The 26,562-nt window shown below is 37.7% G+C and overlaps 3 protein-coding genes across 3 annotated transcripts; all 3 read left to right on the top strand.

Moving 5' to 3' along the window:
* The first annotated feature begins 186 nt into the window (after positions 1-186).
* LOC124637541 (putative inorganic phosphate cotransporter) lies at positions 187-9,107 on the top strand. Its single transcript, XM_047174053.1, has 19 exons — positions 187-223; positions 1,181-1,296; positions 1,631-1,810; positions 1,926-2,064; positions 2,139-2,356; positions 2,432-2,581; positions 2,804-2,936; positions 3,479-3,603; positions 3,737-3,856; positions 4,066-4,189; positions 5,491-5,606; positions 6,440-6,619; positions 6,712-6,850; positions 6,921-7,138; positions 7,217-7,366; positions 7,438-7,570; positions 7,667-7,791; positions 8,323-8,442; positions 8,976-9,107. Exons 1-19 carry the CDS (start codon positions 187-189, stop codon positions 9,105-9,107), a joined length of 2,655 nt encoding a protein of 884 aa, XP_047030009.1.
* A 4,372-nt stretch (positions 9,108-13,479) lies between these two features.
* On the top strand, positions 13,480-16,961 carry LOC124637539 (putative inorganic phosphate cotransporter). The gene is made up of 10 exons (XM_047174052.1): positions 13,480-13,489; positions 13,763-13,878; positions 14,313-14,492; positions 14,619-14,757; positions 14,828-15,045; positions 15,127-15,276; positions 15,348-15,480; positions 15,577-15,701; positions 16,201-16,320; positions 16,833-16,961. The coding sequence occupies exons 1-10, from the start codon at positions 13,480-13,482 to the stop codon at positions 16,959-16,961; spliced, it is 1,320 nt and encodes a 439-aa protein (XP_047030008.1).
* Positions 16,962-17,514: 553 nt separating this feature from the next.
* LOC124637538 (putative inorganic phosphate cotransporter) lies at positions 17,515-21,986 on the top strand. The gene is made up of 10 exons (XM_047174051.1): positions 17,515-17,578; positions 18,972-19,087; positions 19,280-19,459; positions 19,782-19,920; positions 19,991-20,208; positions 20,284-20,433; positions 20,641-20,773; positions 20,870-20,994; positions 21,324-21,443; positions 21,855-21,986. The coding sequence occupies exons 1-10, from the start codon at positions 17,515-17,517 to the stop codon at positions 21,984-21,986; spliced, it is 1,377 nt and encodes a 458-aa protein (XP_047030007.1).
* Positions 21,987-26,562: the final 4,576 nt, after the last annotated feature.

Below are 26,562 nucleotides of genomic sequence, written 5' to 3'. Positions count from 1 at the left end.
AGTTCAGAATGCTTAGAATTTCAATTTTTGGAAGTATTCAGTGTTTTGACGCACGCCCGCGTGTTTGACGAAATTCTCACTATTGTTAGGTTCGATTTCAACGAAAAACAACGATGAATAGAAAGAAACTCATAGAATAGGGATAAATTCAAAATGCCACTAATGCTTAGAACTACCTAAAAACTCATGCCGCCTAACCGCCAACCAGGCAGCGCTTGGCATAGTAAGCTCGGACAGTAAGCTCTCGCCTAGCTATAGCCGACTTGCCAGATCTCCTCATCCGCTTACGTTACGTGGTTACGAAACGTGGACGACAGTTTGATATCAAGGAGAAAGGCGAGGCGGTGAGATTCCCTCCTTAGTTGATATGTCTGCTGTGACCCTAAGGTGCACAGTGCCACTGCCACATAACCACCAAAACTCCAATATTCTTGATGTCAACCATTCCGCCGCTTAGGCCATACTTATTACAATTGACTAAATTCAGTCGTCGTCGTCGTCTTATAATGATTCAGTCGCTAAATTCAGACAAATGTAATCGCATAATTAATAAAGGAGGTCTTTTCACAGTCGAAAATTACTTTTAACTTACGGCAACTCCAACCTTAATAATACCATGTGCTTTATCCATATATCCTTTTTTGCTGTTGATTTACATACCATCTTTCATACCATGTACCTGAAAGTAGGTACTTTCGTGGGAAGATATTTAATGCGATATTTTTTTGGAAATCTTCACGATGCCTGACGTCGGAAATGACTGAAGATTATAAATTACTTCAAAGAAAGAAACCTTTAATTGCATAGAACGACTCTTGAAAGACTGAACGTATGTAGACTTTTAACTCCCAATTTTCTTGGTGAATTTCATGAAATCGCCTCGTCACGTCGAATAAAAATAGACAGCTGTCAAGTGCACAGTCAAAGAGTCAAAGAGGTGTTTGACGCGGTGACATTTGTAATATTGTTGTTTACCATACATATTTCTTTTGATAAATAATTATGGTGTGTCTAACCTTGGTGAATGTGCCTTGAACGAGATGAATACTTAGCAGGTTTACTGCCAAAGCTTCCCAAAAAAGTAATAAGTAATAAGTGTAAACGTTCCTTGGACTTATAATATTTGAAGATTAAATAAAAAATAAAATTTTAACTTTTATAAATTCTCTTTAATTTCCAGTGGGGTATTGGGGAATCAGGCATGTTCAAGCATTTTTTTTATTCACTTCTTTTGTGTTGGCGTTCGCGATGAGAATAAACATGAGTATGGCTATAGTTGCAATGACGGCTGAGAGGGTAAGTATTGAAATGAACATTACCTAGATTGTAACTTTGAACAATTTAAATAGCATCAAGATGCATACAGATAAAATGACAACAACAAAATGTTTAATAATATTTTTATCTATAGGATATTTTAAAGATGCAAATCAGGAGTCGGATTGCCGTCCCATAGGGCTATAAGAGTGTAAGGAATAGGGAGTGCGCCTGTGTCCACGCAAAATCTTGTGCACTATATGTCCTGTGTAGCTGGCTGATCTCCTAACATCCCTCGAGAATGATCCCTATCAGAATATCCCCCGTGGCTGAACTTGGTCTCGGATGCCTATAATAGCTCTTATTATTTCAGACATTTGCTTGGAGCATGCAAACTCAAAGCGTGATACTTTCATCTTTCCTGTGGGGATACGTTATGCTCCAAATCCCTAGCGGTCTGATGACCGCCAAATATGGAGGGAAAATTCTCTTGATAATGTGCAATTCTGTCAATGCTATAGTGTCGCTCTTAATACCTTATATATCATACAAGGTGAGATTCTGACAAATGCGGGAAGTTTGAGTAATTCCATAATTGTATTCATAATATTTAACTTAGTTCCACTATTTTGTATTAAAATTTTTAAATATTTACATGATATTTTCAGACAGGTTGGAAAGGACTTTGCTTTTGTCGCGTCTTGCAAGGTCTCTCTCAAGGCAGTATATATCCAGCATCTCATTATCTTGTTACTAAATGGATCCCCATTGAGGAAAAGGGGCGATGCGTATCCATTATTTATGGAGGTATGATTTCAGATATGACCCATTTGAAGAAGTTACATACTCCAATTGAAATTCTTAAACAATTATTTTTTTAGGGGCCTTCCTTGGGATGGGCTTGCAGCTATTGGTTTCTGGTTTTATAATTCATATATGGGAATGGCCAGCAATCTTCTATTCCAATGGTATATTGGGCATTATTTGGTTTCTTTCTTATATGTATTTTGGATCTGATAGTCCACAGAAGTCCAAAATGATTAGTCCGGAAGAGAGGCTGTTAATACAAACTTCATTGGGACTAGTCGGTCCACAAAAGGTAGGCAATGTGCAAATAAGATTGGTTAGCTGATATTCCTATTTATTTGTGTTTCTATTGTATTATTGTGTTAAGGTTTTGAAAACCCCGTGGAAGGCGATATTCACTAGTGTGCCATTTTATGCCCTACTCTTGACGCACTGTTTCCATAACTGGGGCTTTTGGACACTAATAACAGAACTACCTTCGTATATGGGCCAAGCACTTAATGTTCATATAAAAAAGGTAAACCCAATTCAAGATACCTTCCAAAACTATTGTATTTGGTTAGTTTTCATTTGGATTATTTTGTATGCCAGTCAAGATTTTAAGTTTTGATTAATTACTAAATGAGTGATTTGAATAGACTGATAACAAAATTTTCTTGAAATTACCTTATGCTCCACATTGCAATAAAACGACTTGTACAGGTCGACAAGAGCATTACTTTAATTTTATTTTTCACAGAATGGTGTGGTATCATCTATCCCCTACTTTACAACATACGCTTTAAGCTTTGTATTTGGCTTTGCGACGGATTATGCTCTTAAAAACAAGTTGTGTAGCACCGGGACTTGCAGAAAAGTGTGCAATTCTATTGGTTTGTGTGATTGGTTTTTAATTCCACTTTTGTGATGAGCAGCTCCCGTTTTAAATAGGGCTGACCCATATTATCTCGAGGGTATCGTAAGAGGCGACTCAGGGAAATTTGGACTCAGTGCTTTAAATTCAGCACCCTCATCTCTCAGGTCAAGGGAAAACCACCAACAAATTCCATTACCAAGGAGGGTTAACATCAGAAAGAACGCTGTTCGTGAAAATGGAGGAAAATATTTGCAGTATGATTGAGATAAGCGATATTTGCAGTATGATAGAGATAAGCGATACTCACAGGGGTAGCGCCCGGCTCCTTTGGAAAGTGAACAATGGTTTTTGCAACAACCCGGGCAGGGGCAAGGCGAGCCCGGGAAGTTGCCATCTTTTTTTACCTCAATCTTACTTCCCGAGCTCTTCTCGCTCCCGCCCGGGTTGTTTCAAAAATCCTGAAAGATCAGGGAGGGATCTAAGCGGAAAGAATAATACGGCCATCAGTATCAGCCATGACACACGTCAAACAGTTTGTATTATTGAATTTATTTCCAGGTGAGTTAGGCCCAGCCATAATGCTAATAGCTCTTTGTCAAGTACCAAAAGGTCAGGTGACTGCGTGCATAGTTCTGCTTGCGCTCGTGGTCGGACTCAATGCGGGATATATGACGGGATTTAATGTAAGAATATTTTTTAAATACTGATAATCCTATAAGTGGCACTGAATATAGCAACATCGTATAGAATTCGACTATAACTATGATCTTGCGATATTTTTATGGTCATAATGAAACGAAAAATAAATTTTTGAAGATTACGCACATCGATATGGCTCCGAACTTTGCGGGCCCTCTCATGGGGATGACCGGCTGCATCGCCAACTTTGTGGGAATCATGGCGCTCCTAGTAGCCGGAGCTATAATCGAGGATGAGGTAAAGGAGCTCAAAATATTTTTCACAATGAATCAACTAAAAGTTTTATTTCCTTCTTTTTGCTTTCTTTCAATTCCACACCATGAATTTGAAACAATGGAATTTATGTTGTATTTGTGATTTCCCCCGGTATGCGTTGGTCATTATTTTACTCCCGTGCTTTACGGAGTATAAAGAACAGCAAAAAGTTTATTTATTTCTTATTTCAGAAAGATCCTGAGCAGTGGCACATAGTATTTTACCTGTCTTCAGCTATATACATTGCCGCGAGTTTGGTGTTCATCTTTTTTGCTAGCAACGAAAAGCAGGCCTGGAACGATCCGCCTCAAGAAGGTTCAGGAAAATGATTATAGGTTGTATGTTAGTAATTACCTTGGTAAGTGTTATTTCACAAGAGTTGAGTGAAACAAAATAGTGGGCCGATAGCCTCGTCATATTCATTATAACAAGTTACGCTAGGGGTCCTGTTAGACGACAGACTATGGATCTGCAATCGCAGGGAAAGCAAGTTATCGTTGCGATACCATCGCGTCTCGTCCATCTTAGTTGTTCAAGTGTCTGACACCAGCGTTGGTATACCTAATTACCCACCGACGCTCGTCTATAAGAAATTGTTCGCTTAAATCTGCGGAAAAAATATTATAATTATGTATTGATTTTGTAAGTATCAAGGCAATAAACGTTTTGTATCACAGATTCTTATTTGTTTTATTTAGTTCCAAAAGTTGATGACCACATCCATGCCAAAACTGATCTGACTAGTCATGCATGTCCTCCTAGCCCAATATCGGCTTCGATAAGGAGATAAGCCAACTGCGCAGGTCAGATTATTATTATTATAGTGCACAAGCATTTGCGCAGGCACAGGTGTACTCACTATTCCTTCACTTTCATAGCCCGACGGGACGGCAATCCGACATGACGAAGAGAGATCAGGCGCAGGACTGACATTTACGGAGAGGGTACCAAGTCTGTGGGCATTTAGGCCCCTTGGTTCGAAGACTTCAACCCCAAATGATGGCTCGCACATGTAGTTGCCGGTTAGGTTTACATATTTGCGCCTTTTGAAGCTTTCCGCGGCTGCAGCAACTGCACTGACACAGTTCGCCGTACTGGGAAGGTGGGAAAGTGGGAGGGAGTCGACGCATGTCGCGATCCACATCAAAGACTTTCCCATCTTCCAAGCCATTATGGCTACCCCGTCTGGTCTGTTGCTATCGTTAGATCCGACTCGCTCAGATAATTGGACAGAATCGTTGACATCGGTATGGACGATATCGTTAGTTTACCATAGCCAAGAAAGGACAATCAATATATTAAATGACAGCAGCTGTAGTAATGACGTTTCTGTGTTATTGTTTATCATTATAGATTTCTTTCGATAAATTTGTTATTTCTAAAGTTAAAGTGTGCCTAGCCCTGGCGAATGCGCCTTGAATGAGATGGACATTTAGCAGGTTTACCTCCAAAACAGTTTCTAAGTAAGTGTATGTGTATGTGGGCTAGATGTTTTTGATGATTCCAATGTTGGATATATTTATTTGGTGATTTTAACGGCCCTTTCAGCCTAAAGTATATTTTAGTCTATTTATAAGGAACAAAACTATAATGTTTGTAACTTTTCTAATTTCCAGTGGGGTATTGGGGATTCAGGCATGTTCAAGTGTTTCTTCAATTCACTGGCCTTGTGATGGCGTTCGCAATGAGAGTAAACATGAGTATGGCAATAATCCCAATGACAGTTGAAAAAGTGTGTCGTGGTGGCCTAGTGGGTTAAGGGCCAACCTCAAGTATGAGGGCGCAGGTTCGATCCCAGGTCAGGCAAGTACCAATGCAACTTTTCTAAGTTTGTATGTACTTTCTAAGTATATCTTAGACACCAATGACTGTGTTTCGGATGGCACGTTAAACTGTAGGTCCCGGCTGTCATTGAACATCCTTGGCAGTCGTTACGGGTAGTCGGAAGCCAGTAAGTCTGACACCAGTCTAACCAAGGGGTATCGGGTTGCCCGGGTAACTGGGTTGAGGAGGTCAGATAGGCAGTCGCTTCTTGTAAAGCACTGGTACTCAGCTGAATCCGGTTAGACTGGAAGCCGACCCCAACATAGTTGGGAAAAAGGCTCGGAGGATGATGACAGTTGAAAAAGTAAGTATTGGAATGAATATTTCTTATGTAGGTAATGTATAAATATTTGTAAATAATATAAATAGTATGAAGACGCATGCAGATGTAAGGACAAAAATAATAGCTTAGGTCTCGTGCTTGTTCCTCCTGAGGGTACAAATAAAATATTGTCATCTCTCTTACCTGGAGAACCCATTCGCACTGAAGTATAGTTTAAGTCCATAGGAAGTCCTATAATGTCCTATTTCTTCGGTATTTTACAATGTTTTGCCAATAGTAAAAAAAAAAAAAACTTATTGCATAAGGTTTCATTTCTTGGGCATGTGGTTTTTATTGGATACTTTGGTTTGGAAATCATCAAAAGACGAAACCAAGAGGATGGAATAATGTTAGTGTGGAAAGAAGCATCTGAGAACATTTCACTGTTGTTTGGTTTTAATAGTTTCTTATTATTTCAGTCATTTGCTTGGAAAATGCAAACACAAAGCGTGATACTTTCTTCTTTCCTTTGGGGATACGTTGTACTCCAAATTCCAAGCGGCGTGATAGCGGCCAGATATGGAGGAAAAATTCTCCTGGCATCGTGCATTGCTGTCAATTCTGCAGCGTGTCTTTTAATACCTTTTGTAGCATACGAGGTGAGATTATTGTGTGCTTTATAGTCACTATAAAGAATTTAGAATCTTAATTCTAAAAAGTTATTAGAATCACTCTCTCATAATGTTTTCAGACAGGTTGGAAAGGACTCTGCGTTTTGCGTGTCTTGCAAGGTCTTTCTCAAGGCTGTATATTTCCAGCCACACATTATCTTGTAAGTAAATGGGTTCCCGTTGAGGAAAAAGGACGATGTGTATCCTTTATTTACGCAGGTACGTATGTCTATCCTCAAGAATTTACAAGGATGAAATTGATTTTCTGAAATGTTCATTTTTTCTACAGGGTCCTATCTTGGGATGGCCTTGCAGCTAATAGCTTCTGGTTTTATAATTGATATATGGGATTTGCCAGCAATCTTTTATTCCAATGGTTTATTGGGCATTATTTGGTTCCTTTGTTATGTGTATTTTGGAGCCGATTGTCCACAGAAGTCAAAAATGATTAGTCCGGAAGAAAGACAATTAATACAAACTTCATTGGGACAAGTTGGCAATCAAAAGGTTATATGCAGATTGTTATTATATTTTAAAGATCATGGTTCCCATTTATTTGTGTATCTGTTGTCCTATTGTGTTCAGGCTTTGAAAACCCCGTGGAAAGCGATACTCACAAGTGTGCCGTTTCATGCTCTGCTGACAATGCACTGCGGGAATAACTGGGGCTATTGGACACTAATAACAGAACTACCTTCGTATATGGGCCAAGCACTCAATATTCATATAAAAAAGGTGAACCAAATCCAGGTTTCCTTACGATGCTGGTGAAACTGGTGAATTCACGACCATAATTTGTTTCACAGAATGGTGTGGTGTCATCTATCCCCTACTTTACAACATACGTTTTAAGCTTTGTATTTGGCTTTGCTTCGGATTATGCTCTTAAACGCAAATGGTGTAGCATCGGCACTTGCAGAAAAGTGTGCAATTCTGTTGGTTTGTGTTCATCATTTTCTTTATCTTTTTTATTCGATCCACCATTGCCAGCCACAATATATTTCAAACAATTTGTATTTCCGAATTTATTTCCAGGTGAATTTGGTCCAGCCATAATGCTAATAGTTCTGTGTCAAGTGCCACCAGGTCATCCGCATGCGTGTATATTTTTGCTCGCGTTCGTGGTCGGACTTAATGCGGGAAATTTGACGGGTTTTTTGGTAAAAACCTTATAACTATTAAAATTAATAAAAAAAAGTGAAATAATTATTAAAATCTTTTCCATCATTTATCTTAGAAGTAGCATTGGCCATTGGCCAAACACAAATCTAGACACTATAATGCATTTACATAAAACTTGACGGCAAACTAGTTGAGTTGAGAGTTGTCACAAAGTACATCATCATCTGCCTAGCATTTTCCCAACTATCTTGGGTTTTACTTCTAGTCTAAGCGGATGCGCTGACCATAAGTGTTTTACATCAAGGAGCAACTGCCTACCTGACCTTCTCAACCCAGTTACCCGTGCAACCCAATAAGGGAAATTGTTAAGTTGGGGAAAGACTGGTTGTCAGACTTTCTGTCTTCCGACTACCGATAACAAATGTTAAAGATGTTCAAATGTTTGTATATTTTATTTAGATCACATTCTTATGTATCCTAAAAATGCTAGCATAGTAAAAATCTCGACTGTTCTGATGATAAAATATACTTTTTATACTCGAAATAAAACGATATATCCGTTTTCGAAGATCACGCACATCGATATGGCTCCAAACTTTGCTGGCCCTCTCATGGGTGTGACCAACTGCGTCGCCAACTTCGTAGGACTCATTGCACCCCTGGTGGCCGGACTTATACTGGAAGATGAGGTAAAGAGCAAAATCAGCAATAAATGCAGATATTTTACCTATGGATGACAGTTATGTGTATGTAGACTGATAAGTTCCTGAAGACGATTCAGAGATTCATTCTCTCAGGCATACCGAATGGGTGGCGGGCACACACGCTAGGACAACATGGCAACTTGGTACAACCGGCTTCACTTCGGCTTCTTAGATACTGTAGCATACCCGTCGCCTACTAAAAGCAATGTAATGCATTTTGCCGACGAAATATCGTGACAGGAAATCTCTTTCGATTTTATTCATATTAAATTAGTTTGAATGTCGTTGCAAATCGTCGTAGTCTAAGCATAAGCAAGATAATAAATACAATACAAAAAATGTGGTATTTAAATTAAACGTTGTGATTTGGTATGGCGATATATTATTACAACCTGACTAAATGTATATTTATGGTAGGGAAAAACTGAACGTTACAAGTCTCTTCAAAGATGAAAGAGTACAACAGCAGAAAATAACGTTTTTTTTTTTATTTGAAAATAATTCATCTCTTGTTTTAGAAAGACCCCAACCAGTGGCACATGGTGTTTTACTTGGCTTCAGCTGTATACATCGTCACGAATGTGATATTCATCATATTTGCTAGCAACGTAGAACAGCCTTGGAACAAACCTCCTCAAGACGTTTCATAGTGTATGTAAGGTTTGTCATAATTATTTTATGATAGCATAACTGTATTGGATCACCTGTGCAGCATGTTTGCAAAGTTTAAAGAATTATCTGGGAAAGTGTTCGTTTGCAAGATTTGAATAAAATGAATAATTCATTATCACAAGTTACACTGGGGGTATTGTTAGACGACCAACAATGTGTCTGCAGCGCTTGGGAAACAAGTTACCGTTGCAATAAGCACTGGTATAGATATCCACCATCGCCTGTCTGTAAACAAATGATCACTAATATCTCTAGAAAAAATAATTATAATTATGTATTGATTTTGTAAGTATCAACGCAATAATAAACGTTTTGTATCACTGATTCTTATTTGTTTTATTTTAAATTCACCCTGTTACTAATTCCAAAAGTTGTTGACAACGTCCATTATCAAACTGGAAGGTACCAAGTCTGTGGACATTTGAGCGCCTTGGTTCCAAGGCTTCAACCCCAAAGTTCCAAGGCTCTCACGTGTAATTGCCGGTTAGGTTAATATATTTACGCCGTTTGAAGCATTCCGTGACTGCAGCGGCTGCACTGACACCGCTCACCGTACTGGGCAGGTACGAAGGTGGAAGGGTTCCGACGAATGTTGCGACCCACATCAAAGACCTCCCCATCTTCCAAGCCATTATGGCTACCCCGTCTGGTCTCTTGCTATCGTTAGATCCGACTCACTCAGATAATTGGACAGAACTGTCGACATCGATATGGATGATATCGCAAGTTTACCATAGTCAAGTAAATGCAATAGAATTATCATTAGAATTATTGAAAGCCGTTGAAAGCTTTAAGGCTCCAGCAGACCGGATGCGTATGCGTAGACGTAAGCGTAGACGTGCACGTACCATGAGTTGTAATGTATGGAAATGTATGAGACAGGCCACACCGCTTGCGTAACGACGCGCACGTCTACGTTACGCAAGCGGTGTGGCCTGTCTCATACATTTCCATACATTACAACTCATGGTTACGCCGTAACTACGCGCGTGACTACGACGTGGTTACGCATACGCATCCGGTCTGCTCGAGCCTTTATAGTAAATGACAGCAGCTGTAGTAATGACGTTTCTGTGTTATTGTTTATCATACAGATTTCTTTCGATAAATTTGTTATTTCTAAAGTTAAAGTGTGCCTAGCCCTGGCGAATGCGCCTTGAATGAGATGGACATTTAGCAGGTTTACCTCCAAAACAGTTTCTAAGTAAGTCATAAGCTTTAAGAAGTATTATGTGGGCTAGATGTTTTTGATGATTCCAATGTTGGATATATTTATTTGGTGATTTTAATGGCCCTTTCAACCTAAAGTATATTTTATTTATTTATTTAACAATTTTGTACACATAAAACACAAACAACAATAAATAATAGGAAAAATTGTACAAGGGCACAGCTTATCTCTAATGAAATTTCTTCCAGCAGGCCCGTCATGGGAGAGTTAGAATAGAAGAGATAGGTACAGATAGACAGTGTAAAAAGAAAGAAGATATAACCAATATATAATCAGTAACATAAACTACTTAAATACATATATATAAATACAATAAATACTATATGCATCTATGACAGAGAGGAAAGATAGTATTCTTTCAACTTGCGTTTAAACACAGTTACAGTCTGGCAATGCTCAATCCTTCTCCGTGTGAGAGGAGGCCTGTGCCCAGCAGTGGGACGATAAAAAGGCTGTAACAGTAACAGTAACAGTAACAGTCTGGCAGCTCCTCAGCTCAGGCGGCAACTTATTCCACAGCCGTACAGCGTGCACGGTGAAAGAATAGGAGTAGAAGTCAGTGGAGTGGGAAGGGATTTTAAGAAGGGATTTGAGATGTGTCCTGCAGGACGCATCAGGTGAGCGGAGAAAGGAAAAACGTTCCCGCAGGTAGGATGGAGATTTAGGATTGAAGAGGATATTAAAAAGAAGACACAAAATGCGAGTGTTCCTGCGAAGACGGATTGGGAGCCACTTGAGTTCCTTGCGAAAATGTGGGACATGATCATACTTTTTAAGATTGAAAACAAAACGTATACAAAGATTTTGCAAGCGCTCAAGTTTATTTAACAGCTCCTCTGTGGCATCCAGATAGCAGGCATCGGCGTAATCTATGATGGGTTGGATGAGAGTCTGAGCAAGAGATATTTTGGTTTTCAAGGGCAAAAAGTATTGACTTGAGCTGTCCACGATAAGTTCATATCAAGTGTAATACCCAGGTTTTTTGCTGTATTAGCGTAGTCAATCTGAACCCCATTCAAACTTAGAGGTGGTAGTGATGCAACATCTAGCCTGCTACGCATGTATCTGCTGCCAATGATCATAGCCTGAGACTACCTGGGATTAATTTGCAGCCCAAAGGACTGCGCCCAATCACCAATCGCATCCAGGTCATGATTCATGGCAGTAACAGCAGCTACTGCATCTGCACAAGGAAAATGTCTGTAGAGCTGCAAGTCGTCTACATAGAGATGGAAGTGGGAAGAAATGACCTTTGTGACAGAGTCAATGAAAATAGAAAACAGGAGAGGAGAGAGAACGCCACCTTGAGGTACACCCGCAGTGAAATTGCACCAGCCAGAGGTTAAGTTATCGAGGCGAACACTTTGTGAACGGCCTTTTAAATAAGAATCAAACCAACTTAGGGTGGAAGGGGAAATATTTACAGATTTAAGAATACCAAGTAGAATATCAAAGTCAACAGAGTTAAAGGCACTGCTAAAATCAAGAAGGATGAGTAAGGTGAGAGATTTGTTCTCCATCGCGAGGCGAATGTCATCAGTGACCTTCAACAATGCCGTTGATGTACTGTGACCAGTGATCTGGCTTTCGGCCAGATTGAAACGGACTCAGCAGATCCATTCTGTCTATATACGCAATCAGTTGACGGAGAACTAGATGCTCAAGAACTTTAGAAAGGAATGGGAGTATAGAGATGGGTCTAAAATCTGTCAAAGCTATAGGATTTGAAATTTTGGGCAAAGGAAGAACAATAGCTGCTTTCCATAGATCGGGTAAGGAGCCGGAGGACAGTGAAAAATTAAAAATGTGAGTAAAAACAGGAAGGACAGAGGAAAGAGTGAGGGAAATCATTCTTGAGCATATGTCGTCGTTGCCAACTGCATTAGACGAAATCGAAAGAATAGACTTTTTCACATCATCTAAAGTCACAGCACACCATTCGAAAGGAGGGCAATCAGGCAACGGTACACTAGCCAGCCTACTCAGAGTATTGGCCCTGACGTGCGCACCCAAACGAACAGGAGGAGAGGAAAAGTGATTGTTAAGAGCACACACGTCAGTGTCACCACTGGGAGCAGCCGCAGTTTTACCGATACCGATAGTTTTTAAAAATTTAAAAATTCAAACCTCAGAAGAATTACGGTTATCAAGAGAATTGTGGAAGTAGCGTCTCTTAGCATCTCTGCACATTCGACTGCAGTGGTTACGTAAAGTTTTGTACGCTATGAGGTTGCGCTCAGACGGACTACGCTTCAGCCTTCTCTTCGTCCTATCACGACTGGCCATCAATTCCTTGATAGCAGGCGTGAGCCAAGGAGCCGCAATATTCCTTACTTTAACTCGACGAATAGGAGCGTGGCTGTCGAACAAATTTAGCAATTTAGCGTTGAAGCAGTTAACCATATCGTTGATGCTGTCATTCTCAAAAATACAGGACCAGTCAATGAGATCTGCATCACGCTTCAACGCCTCCAAGTCAATGCCCTTGTAATTCCGAAGGAAAAGATACTGTGGCTTTCGCTTAGGAGGACGAATCCTGTAAGACAAAGATTAAATTGTGGTATGAAAAACAAGCAGTAAGCTGTCCGTGAAAAGAAACATTGCTGATCTTAGATACAATCATAAGATCTAACAAGGAAGGAGTACAATTGGGAAAGTGGTGAGTAGCAGAAAGAGGTAAAATACTAAGATTGAAAGAAGAAAGGAGAGATTTAAGTTTATACGCTCGACTGTCATCCTTAAGCAAACAAGTGTTAAAGTCACCCATGATAACTACATGCTCGTACAAGGGACAATTATCATATAACAGAGAGTCTAACATGTCAAAGTAATTTACATTAAGATTAGGACTAAATAATACTCCAAGAAGTATCTTGGTGTGATTGAAGAGAATTTCAAGAAATAGATGCTCTGCTGATTCCGAGTACAATGAAGGCGAAGCACTGACGATCTTAAACGAGACATCGGCCCGCAAGTACATGGCAACGCCCCCACCTCCCTTTCCAGTTCTGTCATTCCGAACCAGAACAAAACCAGGGGGGCATAGTGAGTAGACAGAAGTGAAGGTTTTAAAAAAGACTCGGAAATCAACAAAGCATCGAGGTGCGCACTGTCAAAAGATGCCAGAAGGTCGGAGTAGTGACCAGGAACACTTTGAGCATTTATGTGGGCTATGTTGAAATTGTTGGGATAAGGAGCTAGAAGTGAGGATATCTGATCACCCAATGTCAGAGGGGCAGACGAGTCGCTATCCACACTGACAAAACTGTCGGAAGTAGAAGAGCAAGAGAAAAAACTATCATCCAAGCTGAAATCATCCATAGATATACAATAAAGATAATATTATTTTAGTCTACTTATTAGGAATAAAACTATAATGTTTGGAACTTTTCTAATTTCCAGTGGGGTATTGGGGATTCAGGCATGTTCAAGTGTTTCTTCAATTCACTGGCCTTGTGATGGCGTTCGCAATGAGAGTAAACATGAGTATGGCAATAATCCCAATGACAGTTGAGAAAGTAAGTATTGGAATGAATATTTCTTATGTAGGTAATGTATAAATATTTGTAAATAATATAAATAGTATGAAGACGCATGCAGATGTAAGGACAAAAATAATAGCTTAGGTCTCGTGCTTGTTCCTCCTGAGGGTACAAATAAAATATTGTCATCTCTCTTACCTGGAGAACCCATTCGCACTGAAGTATAGTTTAAGTCCATAGGAAGTCCTATAATGTCCTATTTCTTCGGTATTTTACAATGTTTTGCCAATAGTAAAAAAAAAAACTTATTGAATAAGGTTTCATTTCTTGGGTATGTGGTTTTTATTGGATACTTTGGTTTGGAAATCGTCAAAAGACGAAACCAAGAGGATGGAATAATGTTAGTGTGGAAAGAAGCATCTGAGAACATTTCACTGTTGTTTGGTTTTAATAGTTTCTTATTATTTCAGTCATTTGCTTGGAAAATGCAAACACAAAGCGTGATACTTTCTTCTTTCCTTTGGGGATACGTTGTACTCCAAATTCCAAGTGGCGTGATAGCGGCCAGATATGGAGGAAAAATTCTCCTGGCATCATGCATTGCTGTCAATTCTGCAGCGTGTCTTTTAATACCTTTTGTAGCATACGAGGTGAGATTTCGATAAACGCAGAAAATTAAGTATGCCTTCATTATTGTGTGCTTTATAGTCACTATACAGAATTTAGAATCTTAATTCTAAAAAGTTATTAGAATCATTCTCTCATGATGTTTTCAGACAGGTTGGAAAGGACTCTGCGTTTTGCGTGTCTTGCAAGGTCTTTCTCAAGGCTGTATATTTCCAGCCACACATTATCTTGTAAGTAAATGGGTTCCCGTTGAGGAAAAAGGACGATGTGTATCCTTTATTTACGCAGGTGCGTATGTCTATCCTCAAGAATTTACAAGGAAGAAATTGAATTTCTGAAATGTTCATTTTTTCTACAGGGTCCTATCTTGGGATGGCCTTGCAGCTAATAGCTTCTGGTTTTATAATTGATATATGGGATTGGCCAGCAATCTTTTATTCCAATGGTTTATTGGGTATTATTTGGCTCCTTTGTTATGTGTATTTTGGAGCCGATTGTCCACAGAAGTCAAAAATGATTAGTCCGGAAGAAAGACAATTAATACAAACTTCATTGGGACAAGTTGGCAATCAAAAGGTAATAATATGCAGATTGTTATTATATTCTAAGGATCATGGTTCCCATTTATTTGTGTATCGGTTTTCCTATTGTATTCAGGCTTTGAAAACCCCGTGGAAAGCGATACTCACTAGCGTGCCGTTTCACGCTCTGCTGACAATGCACTGTGGGAATAACTGGGGCTTTTGGACATTAGTAACAGAACTACCTTCGTATATGGGTCAAGCACTCAATATTCATATAAAAAAGGTAAACCAAATCCAGCTTTCCTTACGATGCTGGTGAAACTGGTGAATTCACGACCATAATTTGTTTCACAGAATGGTGTGGTGTCATCTATCCCCTACTTTACAACATACGTTTTAAGCTTTGTATTTGGCTTTGCTTCGGATTATGCTCTTAAACGCAAATGGTGTAGCATCGGCACTTGCAGAAAAGTGTGCAATTCTGTTGGTTTGTGTTCATCATTTTCTTTATCTTTTTCATTCGATCCACCATTTCCAGCCACAATATATTTCAAACAATTTGTATTTCCAAATTTATTTTCAGGTGAATTTGGTCCAGCCATAATGCTAATAGTTCTGTGTCAAGTGCCACCAGGTCATCCGCATGCGTGTATATTTTTGCTCGCGCTCGTGGTCGGACTTAATGCGGGAAATTTGACGGGTTTTTTGGTAAAAACCTTATAACTATTAAATCTCTTCCATCATTTATCTTAGAATTAGCATTGGCCATTGGCCAAAAACAAATCTAGACACTATAATGAATGTACATAAAACTTGACGGCAAACTAGTTGAATTAAGAGTTGTCACAAAGTACATCATCATCTGCCTAGCATTTTCCCAACTATCTTGGGTTTTACTTCTAGTCTAAGCGGATGCGCTGAGCATAAGTGTTTTACATCAAGGAGCAACTGCCTACCTGACCTTCTCAACCCAGTTACCCGTGCAACCCAATAAGGGAAATTGTTAAGTTGGGGTAAGACTGGTTGTCAGACTTTCTGTCTTCTGACTACCGATAACAAATGTTAAAGATGTTCAAATGTTTGTATATTTTATTTAGATCACATTCTTATGTATCTTAAAAATGCTAGCATAGTAAAAATCTCGACTGTTCTGATGATAAAATATACTTTTTATACTCAAAATAAAACGATATATCCGTTTTCGAAGATCACGCACATCGATATGGCTCCAAACTTCGCTGGCCCTCTCATGGGGGTGACCAACTGCGTCGCCAACTTCGTAGGACTCATAGCACCCCTGGTGGCCGGTCTTATACTGGAAGATGAGGTAAAGAGCAAAATCAGCAATAAATGCAGATATTTTACCTATGAATGACAGTTATGTGTATGTAGACTGATAAGTTCCTGAAGACGATTCAGAGATCATTCTCTCAGGCATACCGAATGGGTGGCGGGCACACACGCTAGGATAACATGGCAACTTGGTACAATCGGCTTCACTTCGGCTTCTTAGATACTGTAGCATACCCGTCGCCTACTAAAAAAAATGTAATGCATTTTGCCGACCAAATATCGCGACAGGAAATCTCTTTCGATTTTATTCATATTACATTAGTTTGAATGTTGCAAGTCGTCGTAGCCTAAGCATAAGCAAGATAATAAATACAATACAAAAAATGTGGTATTAAAGTTAAAGGTTGTGATTTGGTATGGCGATATATTATTACAACATGACTAAAGGCATACATATGTATGGTAGCGAGAAATCAAAACTGAACGTGACAAGGACTCAAGGATGAAAGAATACAACAGCAGAAAATAATTCATCTCTTGTTTTAGAAAGATCCCAACCAGTGGCACATGGTGTTTTACTTGGCTTCAGTTGTATACATCGTCACGAATGTGATATTCATCATATTTGCTAGCAACGTAGAGCAGCCTTGGAACAAGCCTCCTCAAGATGTTTAATAGTGTATTTAAGGTTTGCATCACCTGTGCAGCATGTTCGCAAAGTTTAAAGAATTATCTGGGCAAGTGTTCTTTTACAAGTGTTTTTTTTTAATGATTCATTATCACAAGTTACGCTGGGGGTATTGTTAGGCGACGAACAATGTGTCTGGTATGACTTGGAAACAAGTTACCATTGCGATAACTTGCACTGGTATACCCACCATCGCTTGTCTGTAAACTCAAAAAATAAAATCTCTAGAAAAATAAATATAATTATGTATGTAGTGATCTGTAAGTATCAACGCAATAATAAAGAATTTGTATCACTGATTCCTATGTGTTTTATTTTAACTTAACCCTGTCACTAATTGTATTGTAAAAACACACTTGCAAAAAGCTAAGATGAAATGATGAGCGAAATGTCATCTGATAGGACTTACATAAATAAATCTGTAAATAGAATTATATCTGCCATATCAGACATCACATTCGGGAGATCATTTTGCATGTAGGTATGTACAAAAACAATAAAGGACCCGGTATTAAGCCTTGAGGCACGTCCATTTCAATAATGATCCTGAAGATGTTGATCCACTCATGTCCACTTTTTGCTCTCTGTCTGACAACTAGGACAAGTATAAGAGCTTTACCTCTAATTCCGTAATGGCTTGGCTAGCAAATAAGAGTATTGTGATTCACGCAATCGAATGTCTTAGAAAGATCACAGAATGCACGTAAAGCATCACGTTAGTTCTTCGTACAGGGTACAGGTGCGTCTAAAGTACAGGTATAATTTGAGAATAAGAACAAGGCTACTTTGATATCTACTGTAAACCATATGAGTCTATAAACTATATAACAAGCTAGCCCGCACACACAACACTCTTCGCTCCCGCTGATTTACCGTTGGTCAAAATGAAAACTAAAAAAAAAATTAATGCCATAGATTCTGAATTAAAAAAAAAATATGTCATATTTTGTATTACCTTTGATCATTGACATATATTCTAGCGATAGACAAGAACATCCATACAAATAATTTACCCGCTATGTCGTCTGTTGACATTTCGTTGACGTATTGTGACATGTAGTCATCCTCATTGATGTTAATTGCAGAAGTGTCGCTCGTATTTTGCCTACATTTTTCATTACTCAAAAAGTTTATATCTAAGTGAATTCAAAATCATGTAATATATCAAAAAGTTTATTTATATCTAATTGAATGCAAAATCATGTAATATATACGATGTTTTTTTTCTTAAGAGGGCTATCACAAATTTTCGCAAATTTAATTATTTTTTCTTGAAAGTAAGAACATACCATGACAAAGTGAAGTCTGTTTTCATTGATATTTTACCTACTGCTAGTTTTATGGCACATCTGTTTCTGCACGATTTTCTTAATCCATAATTCAAGATAGCGGGCGGGAACAAATTAATGCATATTTGTAAAATTGAATTGTAAATGAAAAGTATGATATACAAGCGTTGTAATAGCATGAACAGCGTGTAATTTTACTAACTTGACTCTCGAATAGTTTATATGTGTAAGTTTATACCTTGATATGTATTTTCTATTTTATAATTGTAGTTTCATAGACATCCATCTGACGCAGGTGTCAAAATCGCTCTGATTTGCCATTTTGGGCACTGCATAGTCTGCAGTGCAGTTCAGTGTGGTAAGCTTTTTGTTCGGAACGTTCTATCTAGTACGTATTATAGTACATATATATCGATGCCTTTGATTTATTTGAAAGCACCGCGATGACGGTAGCACATTGACATATAACTATACGGTAGCACCGGTAGCAGTTGTAATGACGTTTCTATGTTAATATTTTTTTGTTTACCATACAGATTTATTTTGATAAATGGTTTTCTTTGATATGATGTATTTAGACCCGGCAAATAAGATGGTCATTTAGCAGGTCAACCTCCAAAATAGCTTCTAAGTAAGTAATGATTCAAGATCTGATAAGTAGAATGTAATAATTCTTTCAGCTTAAACTAATCCTTCTTTTAATTTTAGTGGCTTGTTGCGGAATCAGGCACGTTCAAGTGTTTCTTTTATTCACTGGCCTAGTGACGGCATTCACAATGAGAATAAACATGAGTATGGCAATAGTCGCGATGACGAGTGAGAGTGTAAGTATTAGAAGGGAGCTACGTAACTATAAATAATATAAAAAGTATGAAAACGCATGCTAGAAGATGTAAGGACAAGAAATTACGGCCTAACCTGGGAATCAAACCCGAGACCCAGTGTACAGCAGTCGCGTTATATATTTACTGGACCAACACATCTTTTCGTTGTATTAATGGCTCTTATTATTTCAGACCTTTGATTGGAGTATGCAAACTCAAAGTGTGATACTTTCATCATTTCTTTGGGGATACATTATACTCCAAATTCCTAGCGGTATGTTGGCTGCCAGATATGGAGGGAAACTTCTTCTGATAATGTGCATTGGTATCAATTCTGTAGTGTCACTGTTAATACCCTATATAGCACACAAGGTGAGATTTTAACAAAGGCATAAAGACTCCTTTGTCATTTCTGTGGATCATAGACATCCTTTATTATATATTGTAATTAAATCCTACTTCCTACTTATATTATAAATGTGAAAGTTTGTGAGAATGTATGGATGTATGTTTGTTATTCAATCACTCAAAAACGGCTGGACCGATTTGATTGATATTTGGTATGTAGATAGGTGATACCCTGGATTAACACATAGGCTACTTTTTATCAACACACCACGCGGGCGAAGCCGCTGGCGGAAGCTAGTTCTTAAATAAATATGTCAATAGAATCACTCTCTCATGATATTTTCAGACGGGTTGGAAAGGACTTTGCTTTTGTCGCTTCTTGCAAGGTCTCTTTCAAGGCGGCACATATCCAGCTACACATTATTTAGTTAGTAAATGGATCCCCATTGAGGAAAAGGGACGATGTGTATCCTTTGTTTATGCAGGTACGTACGTCTATTCTCAAGAATTTTCAAGGCTGCTTTTTTATTTCTAAATTATCCATTTTTCCTGTAGGGGCCTTCCTTGGGATGGGCTTGCAGCTGTTGGCTTCTGGGTTTATAATTGATATGTGGGAGTGGCCAGCAATCTTCTATTCCAATGGTATATTGGGCATTATTTGGTTGCTTTGTTATGCGTTTGTCGGATCTGATAGTCCACAGAAGTCTAAGATGATTAGTCCGGCAGAGAGGCTGTTAATACAAACCTCATTGGGACAAGTTGGTGAACAAATGGTAATGTGTTAATTTGTATTTTTTAAGATCATTGTCCCATTTATTAATGTGTATCTGTTGTCCACTTGTATGCAGACTTTGAAAACCCCGTGGAAGGCGATCCTCACTAGCGTACCGTTCTATGCTCTGCTGATAATGCACAGTGGGCACAACTGGGGCTTTTGGACTCTTATGACAGAAATACCTTCGTACATGGGCCAAATACTGAATATTCATATAAAAACGGTAAACTTTAACTTAATTGAAATACTTCATACCATTAAACCCAAGATTCCTCATAATTTTAAGCCGTTGTTTTAGGTATTTATTGCTGGCCTAAGAGAGTATTTGATGTGCCAGTCAAGATTTTAAGTTTTGATGAGTTACATTATTCAAATAATTGTTAGAAACTGGTGAATTCACTACAGGCCATCCATAATTTTGTTTTCACAGAATGGTGTGGTATCATCTATCCCCTACTTTACAACATACGCTTTAAGCTTTGTATTTGGCTTTGCGACGGATTATGCTCTTAGACACAAGTGGTGCAGCACTGCGACTTGCAGAAAAGTGTCAAACTCTATTGGTTTGTTTTGATCATTATTTTTAACCTTTTTAATCCATCCATCTATATTAGCCACGATAGGTATGAAACAATTTGTATTATTGAATTTATTTTCAGGTGAATTTGGTCCAGCCATAATGCTAATAGTTCTGTGTCAAGTGCCACCAGGTCATACGACTGCGTGTATAGTTCTGCTCGCGCTCGTGGTCGGACTTAATGCGGGAAATTTGACGGGATTTTTGGTAAGAATGAGAAGAAAGAGCTTTATACATGAGAGGTTCATAGTATTCATTATTCTAGAAAATCACTACCGGCTTATATGTATTCAGGACCTTATTCTATTCTCGTACATGCACATATGCAGTCAAGTGGTAGGTAGAAGAATCACATTCTGCATTCAAGCTTCGCTTGCACAAAGTATTGCCTGATTTCACTAATTACTATTTTTATTACCACCATCATTCATCTTAGAAGCCGCAATGGAAATAACAACACAATAAAAAACACAACTGCATCTTTAATATTGTGGTATACTTAATACTTCCTATGCTCGCTATATTTATTTTTGAAGATCACGCACATCGATATGGCTCCCAACTTCGCGGGTCGTCTCATGGGGCTGACCAACTGCGCCGCAACTGGGGTAGGACTCATTGCACCTCTAGTGGCTGGAGCTATACTGAAGGATGAGGTGAAAAGCCAATTACTCAATACGTTATATTTATGGAGACATATAAGTTCTAGAAAACAATCACAGGCATTCATTCTGTAGTGCATACGGACTCTAAGATGCCTCTATACCAGATAGTATTCACCTGCCGCTTAAATACTGTAGGATTCCTATCGCTCAGTTACGCTCTGTTACGAGTGAACTAACGAGGAGATCGATTTTTTTGAATAATGGGCATTCCAAAGAAGGCATATGAGGGAGCGTAACCTTTGCCGCCTCCAAATGCCCGAATTTAGAGGCGACGGAGATTCTTAGGAGATTTCCCGTTAGGCATTTCCTTGTCATTTTGATATCTATCATATTTTGAAATCCATGATTTTCTTCAAGGATGGCAGAGTGCAAAGGGATAAAGTAATTCATCTCTTATTTCAGAAAGATCCTAAGCAGTGGCACATAGTGTTTTACCTGGCTTCAGCCATATATATCGCTTCGAATTTAATATTCATCATATTTGGTAGCAACAAAATACAGGCTTGGAATAATCCTGCTAAAGACATTTCATAGTGTATTGAAGGTTTGGGATATCAATTTTATAATTAGCTTAACTATGCATGTATAATGATTCTAAGTGCTCTCAGTAAGTGTTCTTTTACCAGAGATCCAGAGATGAGAGAAACAAAAATGATGTGCCAATAGTCTCGTCATAGTGATATTTTGTAAGCAGCAACGCATTAATAAACATTTCGTATTACTGATTCGCATGTATTTTAATTTAAATTCATTCTATCGCTAATTGTTCCGTCAAACCCAAAAATTGATAAAAACGTCCAAACCAAACGTAAATAATAAAAAAATATATAAACGAATATAATTTTCAAAATTATAAAATTGTTGTGAAGTATGAATTATTTAAAAATAATTAATACTGGCACTGGTACTCAGCTGAATCCGGTTAGACTGGAAGCCGACCCCAACATGATTGGGAAAAGGCTCGGAGGATGAGATGATTAATTATTTTTAAATCGTTAAGTATTTTTAAACAAACTGTTAAAATTAATGAGAATGTTAAAATGTTATGAGTATCTTATTGCATTTATTGCGAATGGGTTTTCTTTTTAAACGCACGATTTATAAAAAAAATACTGTTGCATTAAAGCCGAGTCGATTTAAGTAAACTTGTAATAGCGCTTTGACACTAGCGGATTTTCCGCTTGGTGTTTACAGTTTGCGAACTATCAATTGGCGACTGCCAGTTTATTAGATGAAAAATCCGCGAGTATGAAAACGCCTCTTTATACTTTTAAGAGCTGTAAGTACCTATATACCAAGAAAACATTTTTTTTTTACGATGAATATTTTCAAATTTTATACTATACATATTAAAACCCTAACACTTCAGTTTATTGTACCACTAGCCATGTTCTAAGGGAACTACTTCCGGTGTCTGAATAAAAGTCTTATTATGATGTATAAGCGATATTACTACAGTTAAATCCAAATCCATTCCGTAATTTCTGCCTGAAAGAGTAACGATCAGTCACATATCCAAACCATCCAAACTTTAACCTATAATATTAGTGTGGCGTGATTTCTTCACTTCTAATACACTAAATTAAAAAGCCAAGCCTGTGTATACGTCACTGGCATCAAGCCCCATGGATCGGTACGGTAATCTTCAGCTTAAGCAAAGCCGCTGAGCGCGGGGGCTGCCTCTCGCTGCCTTCAACAATTTCCTTAGCTAAACTGTTAAGGTGCTGATAAAGAACACAGTTTACATACACTGGTTTGCGGATGGAAGTGAAGTTTAATTTGAGAATAATAGTAGCCTCTCTTTGATATCATACTATGCCACTACATCTCTGATTGTAAATAGTTTATGTACCGAGATAGGTCACCCAATGCAGCGTTGATAAATTTTAGAAATCAATCCAAAATAATCCAAATCAACTGGACGAAGAATCGAATACAACAAAATTCGGACTTGCTTGTGAAGGGCTTACATTCCACCTATAAAGCAGCCAAATATTCTGTTGTGTGTTACTGTAGAGATTTTTTACAAAATACGTTATTTATAGTTGTCACAATAAGTAGGCTGTATATCTTCCTTGAAATCCTCAATCAGCAGTAAATTTTCATTCCATTCTGAGATAGCGGCTTATTGAATATTGGACGAAATACATTCTTGAACATTACAGCGCATAAATCTTGGGAAGATTGCATTGGAACTTCCTGGCGTAATGCTGGCTATGCTAATTTTAATGTTGCATCTCTGGTTATTTCGGAATGCCGGATAAAATGGCGGCCATAAATTGAGATCCGGACATGTTGCGGTTAATTTATTTGTGTTTCCTTTTAAGTTATTTATAGTTGTAATGTAATGTTTTATTTTGAGACGGTTTTGACTTTACAGCGTGGGAATTGGATGGAATGTATGACATCCCCTTTCATTATTACATCACACTATATATGTAGACTTGAAAGTTTAGATGCGTGGATGTTTGTATGTAACTCTTGTACACAATATATAGATAACAGATTTTTGTGGAACGTGCAGTCATGTATATTTTTATCAGAATAGCATATTTGCGTAAAAAATACGATCCTTTTCCGAGTTGATAGGTGTGCTAGGAACTTAAGCCCACACTATAAAAGCTATTCTAAAACCCTCTCATATGCTCAGTTGTTGCTATTTGCTATTCATTCATTATGTTTGTTCGTGAAAATTACTCATGAATAATACCTAATAGTACTATAATAACATGATAATACTTATTCGTCTTTTTTAGAAGTTATTTGAATATTTTTTTACAATACAAGTAATTATGGTGTTGGTAGCAGCTGCTTAATATTTTAACTTGACACTGGGATTATAAGTGGCAGCTAGCAGTCAGCAGAGTAGAATATTATTTATTTGCAAAATAAGATCACTTCACATTTAGGTACCTGAAACTTCTGCATAAGCATCATCATTTTCCCTTACTCAAAAACTATTTTAACTGATGCTATAACTGTTTTCCATCTAGATAGGACCTTTCTATCATTATTCATATTTTACAGCCAAAAACTATAGCAACAAATCCGCAGTTAAAACTTCAGATTAGAAAGCAAATAATATGAAATTCCAGTGAAGCCATAAATTGTAACATAACAACGGCAGTTTGATTACTTTGCAAAGCCGTAACTCTTCCATTTTAACATTTCAGGCAATATATCTAAAAGTGCGGGAGACAGTGTTATTAGCCTTTACGCCACATATCAGTAACAACACGCCCAGGATTTTAATTTAAAAATCCTCTTCTAAACAACAAATCAAAATAAAAAGGATTTTAAAAGGTCAGGACTTACAATAGAATTAATCGATATTTTATTGCTCAAAGTTGTGTAAATACCATTAATTTATTACTGTTTTTATCCCTTACTAATACTTAAAACATTTACAATTTGTTACATTGGTAATTTTCTGACCTGAGAATAAATGGAACCAGCACATTTTTAGGGTTCCGTACCTCGAAAGGAAAAAACGGAACCCTTATAGGATCACTTTGTTGTCCGTCTGTCTGTCTGTCTGTCTGTCTGTCTGTCTGTCTGTCTGTCTGTCTGTCTGTCAAGACCCTTTATCTTAAGAACGCGTGGACGTATCAAGCTGAAATTCACATGAAATACTCGGGTCTATTGTCCCTTTAGGCTGTGAAAATATCAAGCTTCTAAGCCAAGCCAATCAAAAGATACAACCGATTATGTCGATATTTTCAACAAATTCTCGACACTCGCAAAGGAATCAAAACCTACAGGGTACTTCCCGTAAACTCAGAATCTTGAAATTTGGCATGAAGCATTGTTATATAATGCAAATATAGGAAAAATTGCGAAAATCTCATTTTTTTTGTTATATAATATAAAAAAAATATTTTAATAAAATGAAACTTACTACCTTATTTCTCACGAACGAATAAAGGTACCAAATTGAAATTTATACCAAATACCTAGGTCTATTGTCCCTTTAAGCAATGAAAAAATCAAACTTCTAAGTTAACGCGATCAAAAGATACAGCAGTTTTACCGACACCTTAGACGAATTTCCGTCACACGCTAGGGAATCAAAACCTACAAGGTACTTCCCGTGAACTCAGAATCTTAAAATTCGGCACGAAGCAACGTTATATAGTACAGATAAAGGAAAAATTGCGAAAATGATAAATTTAAAGTTACATAAAATATTAAAATATTATTTTTGCTTACATGACATAAAATATTTTTTTAATAATTATAAACTTACTACCTACCCTTTTTCACATGAACGCGTAGAGATATTAACGTTTTGAATAAAAAGTGAAATTCATATCAAACACTTCTTAAATATAATGGCCTCTAAACTGTGAAAAATTTTAAATCATTCAAGGTCATTGGGCACCTTAGTATGAAAACCATACCCACGGCGGATACGAACGAAATATAGCACAGTATAATGATAAAGGCTCTGATTTACTATGGCATTAGTCGCATCAATGTGAACCATGGGAATCTAGAGAAAATCAGGTGTAAACATTAAATATTTTCCTCATTTCAATGGGGAATTTAAACGACCAAGTTTGACGGAATTGAGAAATCATTTCTTTGTAGTGAAAGAGTATACTCGCCGTTTATTTCCATTGTCATCAGGTCAGAATCTGATGATGGAAATCCTGAGAAATCGAGGGCAACTATCAGAAATTGTAGGCATGCATAGGATTAAAACTTGATTCTCAGATGTATGTCTGGTGATACTGTCAAACAGTGAAGGTTTAGAGCTTACCTGATGATGGAGACGTGAGAAAGTCGAGAGAACTCCTCAACAGTATGTTTTAGTTACGTCGTGTTTGGGCTTATATTATTCGTATTGACGAGAACTTTTCACAAAAGTTATAAAAATAAAAACTTTTTACAAAAAAAAACAACTTCTAAAACAACAAGAAAACTGTTTATATGCATCGGTCTAGATCTCGGTGGTTAAATAAATATAGATGCATCCTCTAGACACCGACTTCTAGACCGATGCACCTAACATCTTTTTAATTTCTTTCTTGCTTTTGTTTTCTTGTTGCTTTTTTATATGTTTGAAGTTGGATTTGTTTGTAAAATGCTACAAAATAAAATAATGCCG

Source organism: Helicoverpa zea, chromosome 16 (assembly GCF_022581195.2).
Source record: "Helicoverpa zea isolate HzStark_Cry1AcR chromosome 16, ilHelZeax1.1, whole genome shotgun sequence".
Lineage (NCBI taxonomy): Eukaryota > Metazoa > Arthropoda > Insecta > Lepidoptera > Noctuidae > Helicoverpa > Helicoverpa zea.
Note: the sequence above shows the minus strand (reverse complement) of the source record. Positions and strands in the feature narration are given on the sequence as shown.

Coding starts and splice junctions, on each gene's coding strand:
- LOC124637541 (XM_047174053.1), top strand. CDS start 187: ATGCCGCCTAACCGCCAACCAGGCAGCGCTTGGCATA. Junction 4,190..5,490: donor GAACGATCCGCCTCAAGAAG/GTTCAGGAAAAT, acceptor TCTAATTTCCAG/TGGGGTATTGGGGATTCAGG. Junction 7,367..7,437: donor TCAATATTCATATAAAAAAG/GTGAACCAAATC, acceptor TTTGTTTCACAG/AATGGTGTGGTGTCATCTAT.
- LOC124637539 (XM_047174052.1), top strand. Junction 14,758..14,827: donor TGTATCCTTTATTTACGCAG/GTGCGTATGTCT, acceptor TTTTTTCTACAG/GGTCCTATCTTGGGATGGCC. Junction 15,481..15,576: donor AAAAGTGTGCAATTCTGTTG/GTTTGTGTTCAT, acceptor ATTTATTTTCAG/GTGAATTTGGTCCAGCCATA.
- LOC124637538 (XM_047174051.1), top strand. CDS start 17,515: ATGATCCTGAAGATGTTGATCCACTCATGTCCACTTTTTGCTCTCTGT. Junction 19,921..19,990: donor TGTATCCTTTGTTTATGCAG/GTACGTACGTCT, acceptor TTTTTCCTGTAG/GGGCCTTCCTTGGGATGGGC. Junction 20,209..20,283: donor GACAAGTTGGTGAACAAATG/GTAATGTGTTAA, acceptor ACTTGTATGCAG/ACTTTGAAAACCCCGTGGAA.